This window comes from Melopsittacus undulatus, chromosome 4, assembly GCF_012275295.1.
Source record: "Melopsittacus undulatus isolate bMelUnd1 chromosome 4, bMelUnd1.mat.Z, whole genome shotgun sequence".
Taxonomy (NCBI): domain Eukaryota; kingdom Metazoa; phylum Chordata; class Aves; order Psittaciformes; family Psittaculidae; genus Melopsittacus; species Melopsittacus undulatus.
In genome coordinates, this window is record NC_047530.1 from 46,880,747 (window position 1) to 46,899,715 (window position 18,969).

Genomic DNA, 18,969 nt, shown 5'->3' on the forward strand with positions numbered 1-18,969 from the left:
GAGTAGACATAAATGTGAGTCTCTGTTTTGACTTTTTTCTTTTTATGAAGCAGTTCTTGATGTGATCAGCCCAGCTGTTCCCATAGACTTTATTGTTGTAGATAAAGCTTTTATAATTTGTGCTATCCTAATACTAACTTCCTTTCAGATTCTGAATGTGCAAAATGAACCATTGTGGAATGACTGGCAGGAGCTGAAAAAAACCTGCACTGAAGACCCGCAGGCTGTCATGAATATAATTCTGAAGGCAAAGGTCAGGCATCCTGTTGTGAATTTTGTTGAATTGGAATGCATTCAACTTTGAATAGAAAAATTTATTGAAGTAGCATCTGAAAACATTGATCAACGGAGATTACCTTGGGTAGAAGGATTGCTTTGCTCAGTTCTGTGCTTCAGAAACACACACAGATCTGTGTTTAATGTCAAGATTTACCTGTAGTTAATAATCTGTATGTTTGTTATAACTCTTACTCTGAGATACAACTTGTTCTTTTCTCTTAGAATGTTGAAGACTAATAGCATGATGTTTGGAATAATACAGGCTTGATTATTATATAAGTACTAATACTCTAGATCTGGCTAGCTTTACTGTGAGATGAAAAAGTATTCTCAATGCAGGCAGTGAGTCTGACAAACTTGACTATCATTATCTAAGTAATTAATCATCTAATGTAATTATTTACACTGACATTCTGTAGTCTAAACTACAGAATTTCTTGAGAAGTTGAGGAAAACTTTGGGAGAAACAGCTGTATCAGAAAGGGTAGAGTTTGTCCTTTTATTGTTTTATTTTTATTTCTTTTTTATTCTTTAGGATTATGAGTTGTGTGAGGAATGGGAGCACTTGTATCCTGTCCCAAGAGAAGAGCTGATCAACCTTCACCGTGAGCACCTTCTTCACTTACTGGAGATAGGAGACGTGGAAAAAGCATTGCAGGTAATAGCAACACTCTTTCAGACTTGCATCCATAGGTCAAATAAGTTGAGAAACATTTTCTTTTCTTCATGTGTATTTTCATGATGTTTTTGGTTTCTTCCTTAAGAAACGCTGTTTGCTTAGATATGCTTTCAGAATCCCCTCTCTCCCCTGTTCCACTTAAGTGAAAATCCAGTTTGGCAATCTAGTTGTTGGAAATGTCACTTACATGGAAATAAAAGGCCCATTATACTTGAAAAATGATAATGAAGCATTTCTGTGCTGCTTAAACAGAAGAACAGGAGTGAAACTATTAAGAGGAATTGGTCAGTTGTGCTTCAGTTCCCAAATTAGTGAAGTGTGAATTCTTCCAGTTTTAATAATTATAGAACTCTTGCTAATAACAGAGCATAAGATAAAGTGCAGGCTCTTTCAGACATAGCTTTGAAAGTAGTGTGGAAGCAAAGGGAAGACTTCTGACCGCGACACCTTCTGACCAATTCCTTCTTTAATTTTTTGCTTAATTTAATTTTTAAAGTATTTTGATTAATAAATGGAACAGATAGGCAATGAGTAGTCTATAAATGGATCATCTAAATCATTCTTATATATGTAAGACATTTGTGCAAGTTAATTTGCTTGACGCAATAATCTTTTGTGGACTGACAGTTATAAAGGCTACTCCCCAGGAATGTAGCAGGGATTCACTGTACTTTGTTTGCTTTTATAGCTTTTACAAAGGATTGAAGACCCTGGCATTTGCCTTGCCATCAGTGAACAGTCCCTTGACCAGCATCCAAACTTGGCAGCCTCTCACTTATTGGCTGATTACCTCACAGCTCACTTCTATGCAAATCTGACAACAGCACGCCGTAATGAAATCCAGGCACTCTATATGGGATCAAAGGTGAGTAAAATTCCTGTATTGTGGGATTTATGGCAAAATATAATTATATAAGTAATTTTATAATACATAATATGTAAAGTCTGTACCTTTTATGAGAGCATTCTCACCACATCAGGTCTAAGATCCTCAGTCTTGAGATCCAAAGCAAAGTTTAGAGATGGCTTAAAACTTCTCTTCCCTTGTCCATCTTTGCAGTTCCTGTATTATGAGGTAGTTGTAGCTCCCAATGTGAACAGAGCAGTCTTGTGTTTGAGTTGTAGGGAGTGGAGAAATGCATAGGCTAAAAGAGGGTAGGGGCAGATTAAAATAGAATTGTAGTGTTTATCAGAAGAGTTGCTGTCTTTGTCCCGTGTGAAAAAGAAAGCATCCTCAAACTTACTCTCTGGGTCAGAAACACCAGGTGTCCTACATATGCCTGCCTGTATGGTGGTCTGACACTTACAAGGCATGTTTTTGCCCAACTGCCTTCCAGAGGTAGACAATATCACTACTCTTTTTGGAAGGTCATTGCCTTTACAGAAATTGTACAGGTTCTGTGCTCAGCCTGGGAATAGATGCATTCATTAACCAGCAGATTATCTTAGTCAAATGCATTATATGTAAATAAAGTGCAGTGCTTTTGGTAATGTCTGTTTTATTGTAGGAGTACAAATAACAGTTTGCTCCAGTGTGTGCCACAGCAGTATTTTGTCAGGCTTGCTGTTTCCTTACTTGTCTCTTCTGAAGAGATAATTTGATTTGAGAAGTGTCCATATTAACTGTCTTTGAGAAGAGGAATAAGAGCAATTCTCCTAATGTTTCCTCAAGTGATGTAAGGATAATGATTGGGCTAATACTCTTTTATTATTTTATTAAGAGAACATGCTCTACCTTAATATTTGCCATGGGGTCACAATGCTTTCCACTCTTCAACTTTGAAATGAGATGGTGCTCTATGGAATGGGAAAGTGGAAGCTGAGTAATTTCTGCAATCCCCTCAATAATTCCATAACAGAAGTAGGAATAGGTCTGAGAAGTCCCACCTCCATTTTTTGGCCCCTGTATGTTATTCCATTATCTTCATAAGCTACTGTGCTAGTTTCTCGTCTTTAGTTTTACAGAAACACAGATTTGAAGGTATATAATTTTAATAGGCTTTTTTTCCTTGTGTCCCAGGTGCTGCTGACTCTGCCTGAGCTCTCCCGTGTTAACTACTTCCACCTGTCCTCCAGGCCGCTGCTCATGCTGGAACAGCTTCTCATGAATATGAAGGTGGACTGGTTAGCTGTTGCTGTGCAGACACTGCACCAGCTCTTAGCTGGGCAGGAAGTTGGCTTTACTGTAGAAGACATTGACAATTTGCTCTCCAAGTATGCAGAAAAAGCTCTCAACTTCCCTTTTTCATTAAAAGAAAAGAGATCAGGTGACTGCCTGTGAGAATGCTGTTTTTTCACGTGGGAAAGGGCCAATTTCCACCCAGAATAATCTCAGTAACTGGCAAAACATTTTCAGATGTGTGCCTCCAGTCTCCCTCTAGCTGAGAAGGTTCTTAAAGTCTTAAAGCCCAAGTGTTCTTAAAATCTTTGCCTGTCTTGTAAATAGATATTCTCAAGGACCAACAGGTTCAAAAGTTTCCCGTACTTTGCTCATTTTTGGGGTCTCTTTTCTTCTAAACTTCAATTTTATTTCATTCCTGTTTAACACAAAGTCACTGATGTCTTAAGGAGTTTTAAAACCTGCCTTCTACCAGAGTCCTATTCCTTTTATCATATAAAAGACGTTTAAACCTGTAACTCTTTTTAACATTCTCAGCCCAGTTCACCTTTCTGCTTTTTCAGTCCTTTCTTGGCTGTGTTGTCTGATTTTTTCCTGTATTTGGTGCGCTCAGGGGTTTTAGAACTGGAACAGCAGAGGGTGCTGCAGATCAAGTCTAGTGCTTTTTGTTTCATTGTATTAAGGTGCATGGTGTGTGTACCTATCTATTTCTACTTACCTATATGGGACCAATTTGCTTTATGCCAGTTCCAAATGTTGACTTCATTTCACAGTTTAAAGATGCAGCTCTTGCTATCAAAAAAGCAACACTTATCTATCTTTTCATGCCAAATGACATATAGTTTTGCAAGAATGTTCCTTCCACTGTGATGTGAAACATTTAATATTTGCCCTGAGCATCTTGCATCAACTAAGGCTTTTCACATCTGATACTTACTCTCAGCTTTATTATCCTTGTGCCTGTCAGTAGGCCATAGCTTTGATAAGGATCCTTTTCTGTGTCTTAGATCATTGAATATATAGTTTTGCATTAACAGTTGTGGCCTAATTTTCATGATCACATGGTAATTTGTAATTACATAGCTAGTCCTGTTTTGTTCTTTCATTCTTACATACCCCTGTGAATGGATTCCTCTTACCTTTGTAAAAACAGGTAGATGTATGGCCAGGATTGTTCTCCACATTTTTCTTTTTCCCCTTTCCCTTTGTTTTAGATTCTCTCATACGTATCCAAGAAAGCCTCAATCAGGTATTGGAGTCTGAAACAATGTCTAAATCGGGATCATCAGAGCTATCTCCTGTCAGCTTTACTGGTAAGGTTAAGTCATTGGTGCCATTTTCTTTGAACCTGCTCATATTTGTTTTATCTCCAGTGTATGTCAGTCCTGCTGCTTAATAGTAACTTGGGCTGCATTTAATGCAGGTTAGTAGATCTCTGCAGTTGGGTGCTTTGGGTCCAATTAAAAGAAAACTTAAAAGGGAACAAGAAGTTTACAGCTCTGTTTTGAGTTTTGGTAGGTATCTACAATATGTCTGAGAAATCAACACAAAGGCTTTCTGTTCCAGGCAGCACAAAAGAACCCAAGCCTGAACAGGCCATAGGAAGGTGGACTACATCTGCAGTGGATTACCAGTGCTGCAGATTAATCTTTCTGTGTCTTGACTTCTCAGTCTGGGTATATAGGCAGAGCTTGTCTGGAAGCCCATCATTGTGGTACTTCTCCCTGTTTTCCTATTCTTTGCTCAGTAACTTTTTTTATTTCTGGCTCTTAACTTTTTTGCTTTACAACAGAAATCTCATTTGTTGTATTTTTTCATAATTCATTTGGTCTTTGAATTTGTTTTTAATAGGATTCCTCTTGTGACCTGAGAGAATATGACCTTGTGTTGTCTGAGAGGCTCCACTCACAGTCCTCAAACACAGATAAATAGAAACAAAAATAATTTAAGCCAAAACAACTGAATAATGCTTATGGCTTAAAATCAATCACTTCTATAGGTTCCATTCATCTTCTAATGCAAGAAATGCAGTCTTTGGAGGATTTATATTGTGAGAGATGCACAGTGTGTGCTCTCAGGGAATGAGTAGCAAAGGATATCTTCCAACCACCAAGGCTGTTGGTTCTCAGCAGCTGGTGTCCTGAACTAAAGCTGCACAATGGTATCCTGATCTGCAGTTTAGGTTATCTGAACTGTCCTCTGTTTCTCTATTGTGAACTGAAGACTCTTCCTCTGTCTACATTAAGCAACAGCAGTGTCTTTTGTTTGGGCTGTGTAGCTCATCAGTTTTTCTCCTAAAATAGTCAGCTTAATGTTTGTCTGTTGTTACAAAACTTGAATGTATTGCCCTCGAATGTTCCTTTACAATCCAGTATTTACTGGATGAGCATGAGCTAGGTTTATGGAATGGAGATTTTTTTTCCTTTTTTTTTTTAGTTTAGCATTCATGTGCACAGAAGGTGGCTTGCAGGGCTGCAGTGACATGTTGAACTTTATAATTAGCTTTACAGCATATAAACTAAAAGCCAGTGTAATACTGTAAACTTGATTCAATGAGTATTTCACTGGCAAGGTCAGGACACCCCAAAAGACAAAGGTTTAAACTACTGCCTCTGGCAACCGATTTCTGCACATTAGATTGTAAAGGGGACTAGAACAGGGAGGGATATGCTGTTGCTAGCAATACCATACTTTTCCTATGATTAAAAAAGTCCCAGTTTTCATGAATGTCAACACTGGGTATCCTTAAGATTATGCTTTATGCTATATCACTCTTTGGTATCCATATACTGGGGTATATGTATGTATATATATATATATAAACATATACATATAGTGGGGTATTTATTTCTTCCTCATCTAAGTGTCTGCATATGATAAAAGAACAGATGTTGACAAGTTGGTTTATGCCTCTCTAATGATTATGGTCAAGGTCTGTTAGTAAGTATGTACTATTACTTATCAGTATTGAAATGCTACAAGTTTATAATCTTACAGTTTTATCTTAAAGTATACATATTCCTTAAGCAATGTTATTTTGCCATGCATGGTTGAAGGTAATGCTAATCATCTTGTGAGACAGATCTTACAGCCTCAGTAAATATGTAGTGTTTTCTGCTATTCAACAGTGCATTAAAGAGCTTAAATCTCATTCTGTGTTTTTATTGGCCTGGCTCTTTTTAAGGTGTCACCATATCTGCAAGTCCCAGAGACAGAATTCTGCAGCAGAATTCGTGCCCTCAAGAATTTGTGCCTCCTGAGAAGCCACCACCAAAGCAGCAATGGATACCTGACGACACTGAAACAATATGTATGGTTTGCAAAACTGAACGTTTCACTATGGTAAGGAGCAAAAACTAAGTACAGACATGTGACCTTAATACAAAAACTTGCTCATAGCCTGGCCTAACAGACACTAGCTACTTCAGAAAGTTTGTCTTCATCAGTGTAGGCCTGACAAGATTGCCAGTCCTTTGATATTTAATCATTAGTTTCTATTCAGTGAGTTGTGGAGATAGTTAGCTCCTCAGAATCCTGAGGCACAATAGGAAATCTGATCGTCAGAGAGGAGAAAACTATAAGATCTAAAAAACATATAATAATAGCAGTATTAATCTTTCAGAAAGCTGTCTAGTTGACTGTGCTGGCAAGAAATAATGTGAGCATCGTATTCGGATGAAAATGTATACGTGTTGTTGGTTACACTTTGCTAAGACCTTTTGATGCGTTGACTACTTGAGCAACTGCATTGGTGCTGTAAGGGAGAAGAATAATTTAAAGTTTTGCAGCTGTTTTGGCAGTCTGTTATCTTCTGTTGCTTCGAGTACTGTTTTCCAAAGTATCTGTTGATTTTTAATTTGGAAATTACTAAGATGGTGTCAGACAGTCTACAGCTTTTAACTTTTCCAAGAGATGACCTAACTATCACAGTGGTCAAAACTGGGACAATTTAAAAATGGAAAGCCGAAGACAGCAGCAAATGTGTTTTAAATACCTGACCCTGACTTTTGGGTTTGGTTTCTTCTGGGTTTTTTTTTTTTAGTTTGCCATACCCTCTCCGGGAAAGAAATGTGACAGTGAGACTCCATTATTGTATAGTTCTGAAAAGCCTTATCGTGTTCACTGTTTCTTCTCTTCAAAAGGAGTACGTTTACTCAGGAGTGGAGGCAGACATAGGAGAGGACTTCAGTAAATTCTTTCTGTTGCTCATCCATGACCTCTTTTGCCTAGTTTAACAGGCGCCATCACTGCAGGCGCTGTGGCAGGCTGGTGTGCAGCTCTTGCTCCACCAAGAAAATGGCAGTAGAAGCTTGCAGAGAAAATCTGTCTCGTGTATGCGATCAATGCTATAGCTACTACAACAGAGACCATCTGCCTGGCTTGGTAAAAGACACAAGCATGTAAGTCCTTCCATTCTGGTTCTTCACAATTTCATGTACACAGCAGAGTATGTGAATGGAATGAGAGAGAAATAAGCATGTGGGTTTATCTGCAAAATATAATAACATCACTTTAGTAAGTTACTTTAACTTTTTGGCCTCCAGCTACTGGGATTTTAGGGTTTGATAGGTGTGGGGATGTTCATTATGACTCAGCTTACTTTTCACGTTAGGTAGAACACTGGGGAGCCAGGCAACAAAGTCTTTAATTCTTTAAGCATCAATTGAACATTAGCCTGAGAATGGAATGCTTTGATGCAAAACACACTCAACACAAACTACTACAGTGTGACAAATTTTCTTGCAGTTTACTTGGCTCCTGGATTAACATTACATGTTGACTGTGTTGAATTTATCAGTGTTTAATGTTATTCCATAATCCTTTGATTATGACTTCTTGAACCTTTGTGGATTCAAATATAAGTTCATTATTAGATTGGCTTTGAAACTGCCTTTAATAAAAGGGACAGCCGTGATGACATTTTCATTATGTGGTTGCTTTAAGCTGAAATTCACTGTGTGTATGTTAAACCAGCTGGTGAAAAGTGCAGCTGGAAAGAGTGACTGTTACTCTGTGACCCTGTTAAGCCTGCTGATACTGCTGTCTGGTCACAAAGTGTAAAACTGTTTCAGCTGCACTTTCAGCTGCATTTCCTCTTTTCCTAGCAAGCCTGCAGATCACAGTATTCCACTATGGTAGTACTGGCAGGCTTGCTATGAAAAGAGCAATACTGTGCAGATCTGAGAAGGAACCTCTGAAAAAAAATCAGTCACCTCTAGTTAAAGCAGTTTGTGTCAGAATGGTTGCTTACTCTGCCAGATTAGATCAGCAGAGCCTACCAGTAAGTTTGAAGGCCATTTGTCATGTTTTTATTGTTTAAGTGTCTGGGTTTGTATATCAAAACCAATTAAATCTGAAAGATGGAGATCTGGATACCAAAACCTTAATTTTTCTTCTGAAATATTGATACTGGGAAGCTCTTGTTCTTGGTGTCTGCTTTTTAATGATGTGTGCAACAGTACTATTCCTAATGAAGGTTTTAAGGACTAGTTACTTAGTATAGTTGAAATACAACAAAGCAGAGGCAGGGTGTTTCCAGATAGTAGGGGTTAGGGGCAGGGTAATGAGTCAGGGCAGGGAGAGAGAGAGATGAGATTTTTACAAGACAGTGTTCTGAGAAGGGTAGTCATATTCATGTCTCTTAAAATCGTTTCCTCAGTGTGCTGGAGTAGGCATAATGTTTTTTTCTGTCATTTTATTACAGCAGAAAAGAAGATCAGGACCAAGTAGAAGGTAAGGAGTGGGGTAACATTAAACTTAATTTTTTTTTTTTTTTTAAAGTGCCTGATGAGCAGCAGAGTTAGAGATAGGAAACTGGAGACGGAGATCATAGAATCACAGAATCATAGAATGGGTTGGGTTGGAAAGGTCCTTAAGATCATTTGTTTCCCACGCAAACTGTTTCCAACACTTCAAACTAGAATATGTTGCCCAAGGTTCTCTCCAACCTGGCCTTGAACACTGCTGGGGTGGAACATAGGAGATAGGAAGTTGATGCATCTAGTTGCAGCTGAAGGGTGATAAGAACCTCAGTTACAAAATACCAGTAATGTTCTTTGTATGAGCAGGCTGGCTGAAACTGAGCATTCCAAACTTCTGTGAATGGAAATCGAGATTTAGGAAAAATGTCTGAGCCAATATTGAATGTGCTGAATGGGAATTAAAGGAAGGAACTGAAAACAACAACAGTTGGAGAATGCACTTTGCATACTACAAACAGCCAGTGAGAGGTTGTGGTGTGAGTAGGAATTAACCCACTACAGAGCTGTGCTGAGTGATCCTCTTTTTACAAACCATGATAGTGCAACTCAGTACCACTGCAGTGTGCTGGGGTGGTACCCCATACCCCATGGTGGCTCAGGGTAGCATAGGATGAGGCCCCTCTTGTGGGTCTGGTGGTGTCCTGAGTTCATCTCCTTTGTTGGTTATGGACTAATAATTTCACTTCAGTGCCTCAATTTCCATATCTAGTATCTTCAGGAATAAAAATAAAATTTAGTTGACATTTTCTTTGCCATTTTTCCCTAGAAAGTATTTACTGTTTGTTTTCAGTCTGGTGTTTGAGATGATTCTGCAAAATTTTTGTACACTGACATGAAATTCTGACAGAAATTCCGGTTATTGGAAGTGCTTATAGCAGTAATGTGAAATATGGTGCAAAATATGCATTTGTGCTGCAAAGCAAACAAGTATTTTTTCCTTACTTGTTCCTTTTTAAGTATGATGGGCTGTTTGAGTTGGGTTTTTTTCCTCTACTGTTGACAGAAGTTTGCTTTACTGCTACCTTTGTTACAGGACTGAAACAGCTGAAATGCAGCTTCTGAGCTGCTGCTTCTGGTTAGATCTTTCTGCCTGCAGCATTGCTGTGCATCACTCTGCCCATATGATTCATTCAGTAGGAGTTAATATGAACAGTATCAAAATCCTCAGATTTAAGAAGGAAAGTATTTTATTCTGCTTTTCTGGTTTTTCTGATGACACTGTGAAGCAAGAGTATCGAATGTTTCCAAGCCTGCTTTATTCTAGTTTATTCCAGTTTCCAGTTAAAGCCAGCATTTTAATTTATTTTTTGTTGTTTACCCTGCAGTTTTAGAGTTATTCAAGACTCTGACAGTCCTTCTGTGAAATCTGTAACAGTGAATTTTGAGACTTTTTAAGTTTTTCCAAGAAGAAGGAGGAGTTCATCAGGGGAAGAGTAGCAAATTAGCATTATCCTCAATTTCTTAGCATTGTGATATTGGCCATTGTTTTTCTGCTAGGAACCACAATCAAACTCAAGCATCAGAGTACTTGTGCATTCTCAGCTGCACTCAAATGACAGACATTATTTGATCTGTAGCTATTCTGTGTTACTAATTTCAGAACACAAATTTCCTTAGTTTGGAGGAAAGAAAAAGACTTTTCATACAAATTAAATTTCTTGAATCATTTGCTCCAAACTCCAATTGTCTTCAATACTATTTTATGTGAAAAAAATACCCAGAAAGGGTTAACTCATCTTCTCACAATCTTTTGTCTTAAAGCTGCTAGACCATGTGTTGAAATAGCCCCAGATTTTGAAAAGAAGATACAGGCAGCGAAATCAGTATACCTTTTCTTTTACATCTCGTTCTTCAGGTTCTTTTTTAGCTGTAACCCACAGCTCTCAAATTTCTACTTCCCTCCTGCTCAGAAATACTTAATAACTTGCCTGAGGGAAGGCTAAAGAGGGAAGGTTGCTGTACTTGATGTCCTGTAGGATAAGAGTTGAATAATCATTTGAAGATACATTACTGGAGCCAGTTTTTCATGACAGGGTGTTGATAACAGTGAGAATGAGTTTAAGTACAATTTGGCAGCCTTCTGAGGAATGTAAATGTTTCTGTAATCTGTATGTTGGATGTGTGATACTGGCAGAAAATGGCACAGTGAGAGGATTACACGATTGTTTTACAAGAGTATAGAAATACTCTGCATTATGTGTCTTTAGCCAGTCTCATTGTATGATGATTCTGCTGGGGGGGGAGAGGAGGGGAGGGTTGGCTGTAGAAACTTCTAATAATGACTATTCCACAGTGGTGCGAATACCCAAAGCAACTGAGCTTGAATGGATTTTTTCACTGAATGAAGAGGAGAATGAAATTGTACGCAGTGAATTTTATTATGAACAGGTGAGGTCTGGAAAAAGTTGAATATAAGCACTTTCATTGTGAACTACCTCAGTACCCACGTTTGTCTGTCTTTCCTTGAATTATCAGGCTCCCAGCTCTTCCTTGTGTATTGCCATCCTTAGTCTGCACAGTGACAGCATAGTTTGTGGCCACCAGCTGATAGATCACTGCTGCAAGTTGTCCCAGGGGCTCACTAACCCTGAGGTGGATGCTGGTCTGCTTATGGACATCATGAAACAGTTGCTTTTCAGTGCCAAAATGATGTTTGTAAAAGCTGGAAGGAGCCAGGACCTAGCTCTCTGTGACAGGTGATTTATCAGATGTTCACTAGAGTGTATTGAGGTATTGTCAAGACCATTATCCTTTTTACTGGGGAGTTGGAGGGTGGGAGGCTTGTTTTGTAATTGTACTATGGATGTTTTCAACAAGAAGAGAAGTTCATAATTTAAGAATAATGTAAGAGTTAAAATAGTAGAAATTCAAGTAATATGACTACACAATATTTACTGAGAAAATTATCAGAGTAGGTAGAAGCAATCTGCAAAAATTGGGATATTTTACTTCTGATATTTTATGTCTGCTTTCAATTTTTATTTGAATATAGGATTTTAAATCTGTGCATCTTGAGAATGAGCATTTTACCCTTCCCTCATGTTGTGTCCTACAGAGCTTGAGGTGGTGGTTGTAATACATACATTTCACACGTACTAGTTTGATTTGGTAACACAGTTGGTGTCTGCTATCAGCCTCTGCCAGTGTTCTACTGAATATGGCAATAACAAAACAAAAAAAGGTTAAAACCAGTCTGAATAGGATAGTGTGATGGATAGAGAAATCTGCTATACTGGTGACTAAGAACCACTGCTTTAAGAGTTGTCTTTGACATAAAGTTCTTTAAGTGTATGATAATAGTGACAGCATATGTATTTGCTTAATCTCTTTGTTTTCTCCTAGCTACATCAGCAAAGTGGATGTGTTGAATATTTTGGTTGCTGCTGCCTACCATCCAATACCATCTTTAGATCAGATTCTTCTCCCTGCAGCAGTAACAAGATTAAGAAATCAGCTTCTGGAAGCAGAGTACTATCAACTAGCTATAGAGGTAATGACAGTGGGGTGATGTTAGTGTTAATAATGCTTCTGTAGTGGCTTTCACTTTTCTCCCTCTTGAGTTCAGATGGATGTGATGTGTGAAATGGACAATATCTAAAGAGTTACAAAATGGGATTAAGTTTTTAAACAAGGAAGAAATTATTTTATGAGCACTGGAAAAAAAGTACTGAGAAGAGTCTTCTGCTGTGGAATAGGCTGCTGAAAGGAGGAGTAGGGACCTTGTTTCCCAGGACAATTAAAACTGGAATGGAGTAACTGCAAGGAAGTTATTAGATAGAGGAATCTTGCATCCAGTAGAAGGGCTGAGACAATAGTAAGGCAGCTTGCCCAAGCGTTTACTTTGAAATCAGCGATGGTAGCAAATGTGTCTGTTGGAGTTCATCTTGTGTTCCTATCATCTTCTGTTTTCCTCCTGTTCCTAGGATTTTGTAAGCCTCTGTTTTATTGCTTTGCAGTTTGTTAAACACAGGATTATGATACTGCAAACTGGATTAGGATTTATAAGGGGTAATAAACAATAGGAATAGATGACCCATTTGAATACGAACAGGTCATGCTTGAAGGCAGCTGGTCCACTAAAGAAAATCGGGAATAAATCTGATCAGCAGAGTTACCTGAAATAAAAAATTTGCTGCCAGTTCATGAAGCATCTTCTGTTGCTTTTTTTTTTTTTCTTAAACTACAAACCTGATGAATTCTGCTCTGTAAAAATCTGCTTTAGAAAAGCAGATGTGAAAATGTCTCGAGTTTTAAAAATGCTGAACTGAAATTTCCTATATAAATCATTGCTTCAATTTGTACAATAAGAAGTATTTCTACATTTGGAGATCACAGGTGTTTTGGTAGTTGGCATTTTGTGTCAGTAATACAGAAATAATCAGCACGGGTTTTTTTGTGTTTTGTTTGGGTTTTAATGGGACGTAAATCTAGGGATTTAAAGGTCACAATCACAGACTGTGTGATAAGCCAGTTTTCCTGTTTTCTGTGCTGGTACTGTTTTGCAATAATAACAATTTTTAATTTAGGTTTCTACAAAATCTGGGTTGGATCCAGGTGGAGCATGGCATGCCTGGGGCATGGCTTGCCTTAAAGCTGGAAATTTAAGTTCAGCCAGGGAGAAGTTTAACCGATGTTTAAAACCACCTATGGATCTAAACCAGCTGAACCATGGTTCAAGGCTTGTCCAGGATGTGATACAGTACCTGGAGTCCACAGTGAAACCCATACTCATTGCGGTAAGAGTCTGTTCTGTCTGCTCTGAAGAGCTACACCAAAGCCAAGTGATGATGTTTAATACACATCTTAAAACAATGTGTATCAGGTGTGTTATGTTTTTGTCCTTCTTTTGTCATGACTACAGAATGCAAACTGAATACTGTTGATAAATTTTTTAGCTGTTTCATCACAGTAAATTGGTGGCTGAGAACCAGATCATGCTTGGTGGAGGGGAAAGAAGCTATGCTGGTTCATGTGTTATTACTACAATCTTGAGGAAAATAAACTCAATTCCAACAATATGTTGTGATACTGTGGTGATGCCATTTTTGTACTGGAACTCTGACAGCTTTGCAGGAATTCGGGGAGAAATTACAAATGCTTTCCAACTGTTCTTAAACACTGTTTATTATGTGTTTTGGAGTTAGTTCTGGAAGTTCTAATTAGGTACCAAAAATTACTTTTAGTACTAAGTAACTGCAAAATCATAATCATGAAAGACCTCTTAGTAGTATATATTTTAGGAGAATATAAAAGCCTGATTGAACTATTTATTGAAGTAGCTGTTGACAGTGGAATTGTGTTTAAATAAGCCTCCTGTCTGTCCCGTGGATAGCTAGCCATGCTAGGTACACACAGCACCTCTATTGGTAGCAGAGATCCAATCTAGTGTTTATAAAAAGCATTTACTGGATTTTTCGCCCTTCTAAAGCAATACCTATTTTAAAAACAAAAATAACAGGATGCTTCAAGGCCAAGTGACAAGATGTAATTGAAAAGAAAGTTTTACTCATTAACTGTCATTGATTCTGTGCTTTAATGGCAGGATGATGATTACTTTGCCACATTGAGGGAACTTGAAGCAACACTGAGGACAAGAAGTCTGTCTCTGGAGATGATGTGTGAGGGGAAGATTCAGCACAACAGCTACTATCAAGAGTGCTTGTTCTATTTACATAGTTACGGCACTAATCTGGCAATAATAAGCTTTTACATGAGGCATGACTGTATGAGAGAAGCACTGCTTCACTTGCTAAATAAGGTGGGTAATCTGATTTGCTATCACCTAAATTGAAATTTGAAAGTAGCTAAGAAGGTTTGAAGGCCAGTCGAAGACAGTAATGAGCACTGTGCAGCATTCTGGGTGGTTCTCTGCACAGGAGTTTTTGGGGGTCCTAAATGTTATATGTACTATCCAGGGACTGACAAGAATTCAGTGACATGAAAAATTAACTTTGGTCTGAACATCTTATGTTTAATTTCTCTCTCAGTGGCTTCTACAGAGGAGCAAGTGTTTGCTTCATTTGGGGTTTATTGTGAGGTTTTATTACAAAGGTACGCATCAGCAGTTCTTGGTCTTTTTCTCTGCAAAGCTGAAAACCTGGGATTATTGTCATACAGTTCAGAAAAGAGGAGGAAAGCTTTGAATTCCAGCATGCTGATAACACTAAACACTCTGTCACAGTGGTTCTGTCTCTTGGTATTGTTTGTTGAATCAGACACCCATGTTTGCATTTCTGTAACTAGTAGGACTATAAGGGAATAGAGAGTCATGTCCCAGAAGACAGGAAGCCAAGAAGTGGTTTCCAGTTCTCCCTTAAGAAAACTGCATAATATAGAAGGGCTTAAGAACCTCTGGATACAACAGTTCCGTTACAATTAAACCTAGAAATTATTCTGACAAGGTTCTCATTAATTAAGTGTGCTTCTTTTGGACAAGGAGACTGGTAGTGGTCATGCAAACTAGAGAGGAAGATTTGTTACCTTAAAGCAGTAAGCTGCTGGGATTCTGATGAAACATTTTGTGGTTAGATGTCTGGAAACATTTTATGCACACAGGCTTTGTAGCTTGTATCTTATGCTTAGATTTTTTTAAAAAATAACCCATATTATGGCCTGCATAAACATTTTAAAGACATGTTGTGAAACATGCTTCTTTCTATAGTAACTGCAATGTGTGAGCCTGCATTTGTAGACCATAGTAAATACCTCCGTCAGCTCAGTACTTATGAGGTTTCATCTGAACTGCTGTACCCAGTTTTGGGTTCCCTAGTACAAACTAGACATTGTCAAGAGTGGAGGCAAGTCTAAGGCCACCAAAGCAGTTAGGGGCCTGAGGCACATGATATCTGAGGAGAGTGATAGAGCTAGTTTTTTCCAGGTTGAAGAAGGCAAAAGAAGACCTTTGTGCTGGTTTTAGCTTCCAAGTGTGTGATTATACCGAAGATAGATCCAGGCTTATCTCAGATGTGCACAGTAAAAGGGTAAGACATAGTAAAAGGGTAACAGAGAGGCTACTAAATTGCAGTATTATCATGTGCAGAACTTGATGGGCCCAGAGCAGCATGTCTAACTTGGAAGCCATTTGAGTGGGGGTTTGAACCAAATGACCTCTGGAGATCCCTGCCAAACCAAATTATTTAGTAATTTTATGATCTCTGTCACTTACCACTGCTTTATGTTATGTAAGGAAAATCAACAAGCCACCAGTGGCTTTGCTTTAGGCTATGTTTCTGATGTGTAGGAATCCCCATCAGAAGTGTTCATTGAAGGGATCTTTATTCCAAGTTATGAAAGTGGAAAACTGCATATGTTGGAGAACTTGCTGGAAACCATTGATCCAGGGTTGGAGAGCTGGGGAGTCTACTTGATTGCAGCCTGCAAATACTTGCAGAGAAAGAACTACTACCATATTCTGTATGAGCTGCAACAGTTCATGAAGGTAAGATGAGGGTCAGTGCCATCTCTTTCAGTGAAATGTTGGATGTTATATTTTGTTATTAACTTTGGTGTAAAGCTGCATGATGGACAGGTATATTTTTGCTACTTTTCAGTCCTAAGAAACAGATAGGAAGGCCTGAGCCTGACGGAAGCCTGTCTGCTCTGCACTTCTCATGGATCTGGAGCATTGCAGTTGCTTTAACTGCTGTTTTAATGAAAACCTGCTTTGTTTGAGCACTTAAGTACAGACAGCGATTAGTGATGGTGGTGTACTTTGGTCCACCTTACTGTTCAGTATATTCCTTCTAGGATCATGTTCGTGCTGCCATGACCTGCATTAGATTTTTCACTCATGGAGCAAAGTCTTACACTGAACTGGGAGGCAAACAGACGTGGCTTCTAAAGATCAAGGACCATCTCAAAGTCTATCTGCAGGAGGTCTCAAGAAATTCAGGAAGGAAAAAAATGGCATGCACTTTTCGGAAGAAAATGTCTGCTACAGATGTGTCAAGGTATCAGTAAACAAGAAGCTAAGTCACATTAAAGGGGAAATTCAGGCTTTTGTGGGGGGGGTTTAGGAAATGAATTTTTTTATTTAGGGGGTGTTGGTTTTTGTTTGTTTGCTTTTTGTTTTAGTGTTTGTGTTTAAGTTGGATTTAGCCAACACATGCTAGCTGTGCTTAACCCAAATCTAACTTTTATGTAGTTGCAGTTACAGGATTCCTGTTACCTTTTCCCCCAACAGCCCAGGAGATGAGCAATTGTTTCTACTAAAAATATCAGTCTGTGCATCATTTGCTTTCCTTTAATAAAAAAGCAACAAAAACAACAACAAAAAAAAACCCAAACAAACCCTCCACAATGCAAGCAGTCTCTTGACGCTTACCTGCTTACCAGGGTTAACTCACAGCATTCAACCGTGTATAAGTTATAGGTGCCAGACATAACTAAATCCCTGTATTCAAAACTTGAAGTGTAAATTTAGCCAGATACCTCTTGTACTTGGGGTTCTGTACCCTGTTTTTCTTAGGGGCTTGTTTGTTTCCTTTTTTTTAGGCTAAACCCTAACTTAGAAGTGGGGGAAGTATGCATTGATGAGGTGAAAAAGAGGGAGTAGATACTTACTTGGAATCCAGATTCTCTGGCTTACTTTGAAATAATGTGAACAAGTGCTCACCTTCAGCTTGTGGTGCATGATAAGTGCACAAATCTGAAAGTATCTCAGTGCTGCAGACTTGGCTACACTAAAGACAAAGTCAAAAAGTAACTAAAATAATAATTCGTTGGGAAGATGTCTGATTTTGAAATGTGTTCAAGAAAGAGAAGGTGTCAGTTACTATTTGTGTGAACTTAGTTCTATTTCAAAATAAAGTCTGAATTTTTCCTCTGTCTAGGCACATCAATACAGTTGATCTGCAGATGGAAGTAACAAAGTTCCTGCATCGATGTGAGAGCTCAGGAACCTCTCAAATGACAGGTTCCTCCTTGCCCACACTCTTTGGAAACAATAACATGAAAATGGATGTTGCTTGCAAGGTACTTTCTGCTATTTCAAACACAGCTCTATTTTTCATCAACAATACTAACTTGATATACACATTGAAACATTGGAGCAGCCCTTCAGTTTTTTCGTTGGGTAGGTTACTTGTGCATGTATGCAACCTACCATTTATGAAAAATTCATGGTTTTCCTCAAAGTAGCAGAGAACACATGAGAACTTGGAGCTCCTCTCCTCAAAATTCAAATTTTCAGAGGCAGATATGATCCCAAATACTGTCAGTAACATGCCTTATGATTATGCAACTTACTGTGTTTTGAAGCAAGGCCAATACTGCTGTTTATTCTAACCCTTCTTGACTTTATCTCGGCTCCATCTGTAACTTTCCCAGTGTCCCACAGGAAATCACTGTGTGACAGTAGACCCTATATTTGCTCTACTTATTGGGGTGGTGCTGTTCTCTGAAGTATTGCATTGTCTTCTGTCCTTTGTCTTGGGCAGAATCTGGAAATGCATTATTATTTAACTGTATAATGAAAAAGGAGTGTGCATCCCCAAAATTGTCTCTGCCTCTCTTTTCAGGTCATGTTGGAAGGCAAGAACATTGAAGAAGGTTTTGGGATTGCATTTAGAGTCCTTCAGGTATGGAAAAACTTGATATAACAAGCGCTACTACTATAAACAGAGCTCCTGCAAGCAAAAATTGCTTAAGCAAAAGATTTTTTGCATAATGTCTGTTTAATCCCCCAAAAGAAAGACTTCTTGTGAGAAAAGTCACCAGTTCAGGTCTTAAATACCTATGTATTTGGAAGCTTGGTAAGGAAATTAAAATGCTGCTTCAGTGGGACATTTGTGAACTAATTGTGTCCTACATTGGAACTTAATATATGTTTTCCATTGCTGTATACCTTGTTCAGTGACTTAACTCTGGCAAACCACAATCACTGCTGTGAATGGAGAGCTCTGACTTGGTAGCTCTCTACAGTTCATGATAGCTATGCAGTGACACAATAAAATAAGTCCAGGGCTGTCTATGTACTGTATTCTCCTGGCTGACAGCAAAACTAATTAACTGGAAAGTCTCTTAGGGGTTCTCTCCTTCCTCTTGTCTGAATAGAAGTTGAGGTGCCCATTAGTAATCACAGCTCATGAGGCTCCAAACTTTTCTCTGTGTTTCTCATCCATGTTAGGAGC

General features: G+C 38.5%; 1 protein-coding gene across 1 annotated transcript in view; it reads left to right on the forward strand.

Annotated features, from left to right (window-relative positions):
• ZFYVE26 (zinc finger FYVE-type containing 26) overlaps positions 1-18,969 on the forward strand; it is a 50,113-nt gene that overhangs the window by 26,510 nt on the left and 4,634 nt on the right. The window contains exons 23-39 of the mRNA XM_031049012.2: positions 149-253; positions 815-937; positions 1,647-1,823; positions 2,979-3,225; positions 4,292-4,390; positions 6,262-6,419; positions 7,308-7,460; positions 10,916-10,928; positions 11,094-11,227; positions 11,315-11,535; positions 12,182-12,329; positions 13,366-13,581; positions 14,382-14,597; positions 16,080-16,277; positions 16,586-16,788; positions 17,671-17,812; positions 18,358-18,417. Of these exons, the coding sequence (XP_030904872.2) occupies positions 149-253; positions 815-937; positions 1,647-1,823; positions 2,979-3,225; positions 4,292-4,390; positions 6,262-6,419; positions 7,308-7,460; positions 10,916-10,928; positions 11,094-11,227; positions 11,315-11,535; positions 12,182-12,329; positions 13,366-13,581; positions 14,382-14,597; positions 16,080-16,277; positions 16,586-16,788; positions 17,671-17,812; positions 18,358-18,417 (2,613 nt within the window). The remainder of the gene's footprint in view (positions 1-148; positions 254-814; positions 938-1,646; positions 1,824-2,978; positions 3,226-4,291; positions 4,391-6,261; positions 6,420-7,307; positions 7,461-10,915; positions 10,929-11,093; positions 11,228-11,314; positions 11,536-12,181; positions 12,330-13,365; positions 13,582-14,381; positions 14,598-16,079; positions 16,278-16,585; positions 16,789-17,670; positions 17,813-18,357; positions 18,418-18,969) is intronic.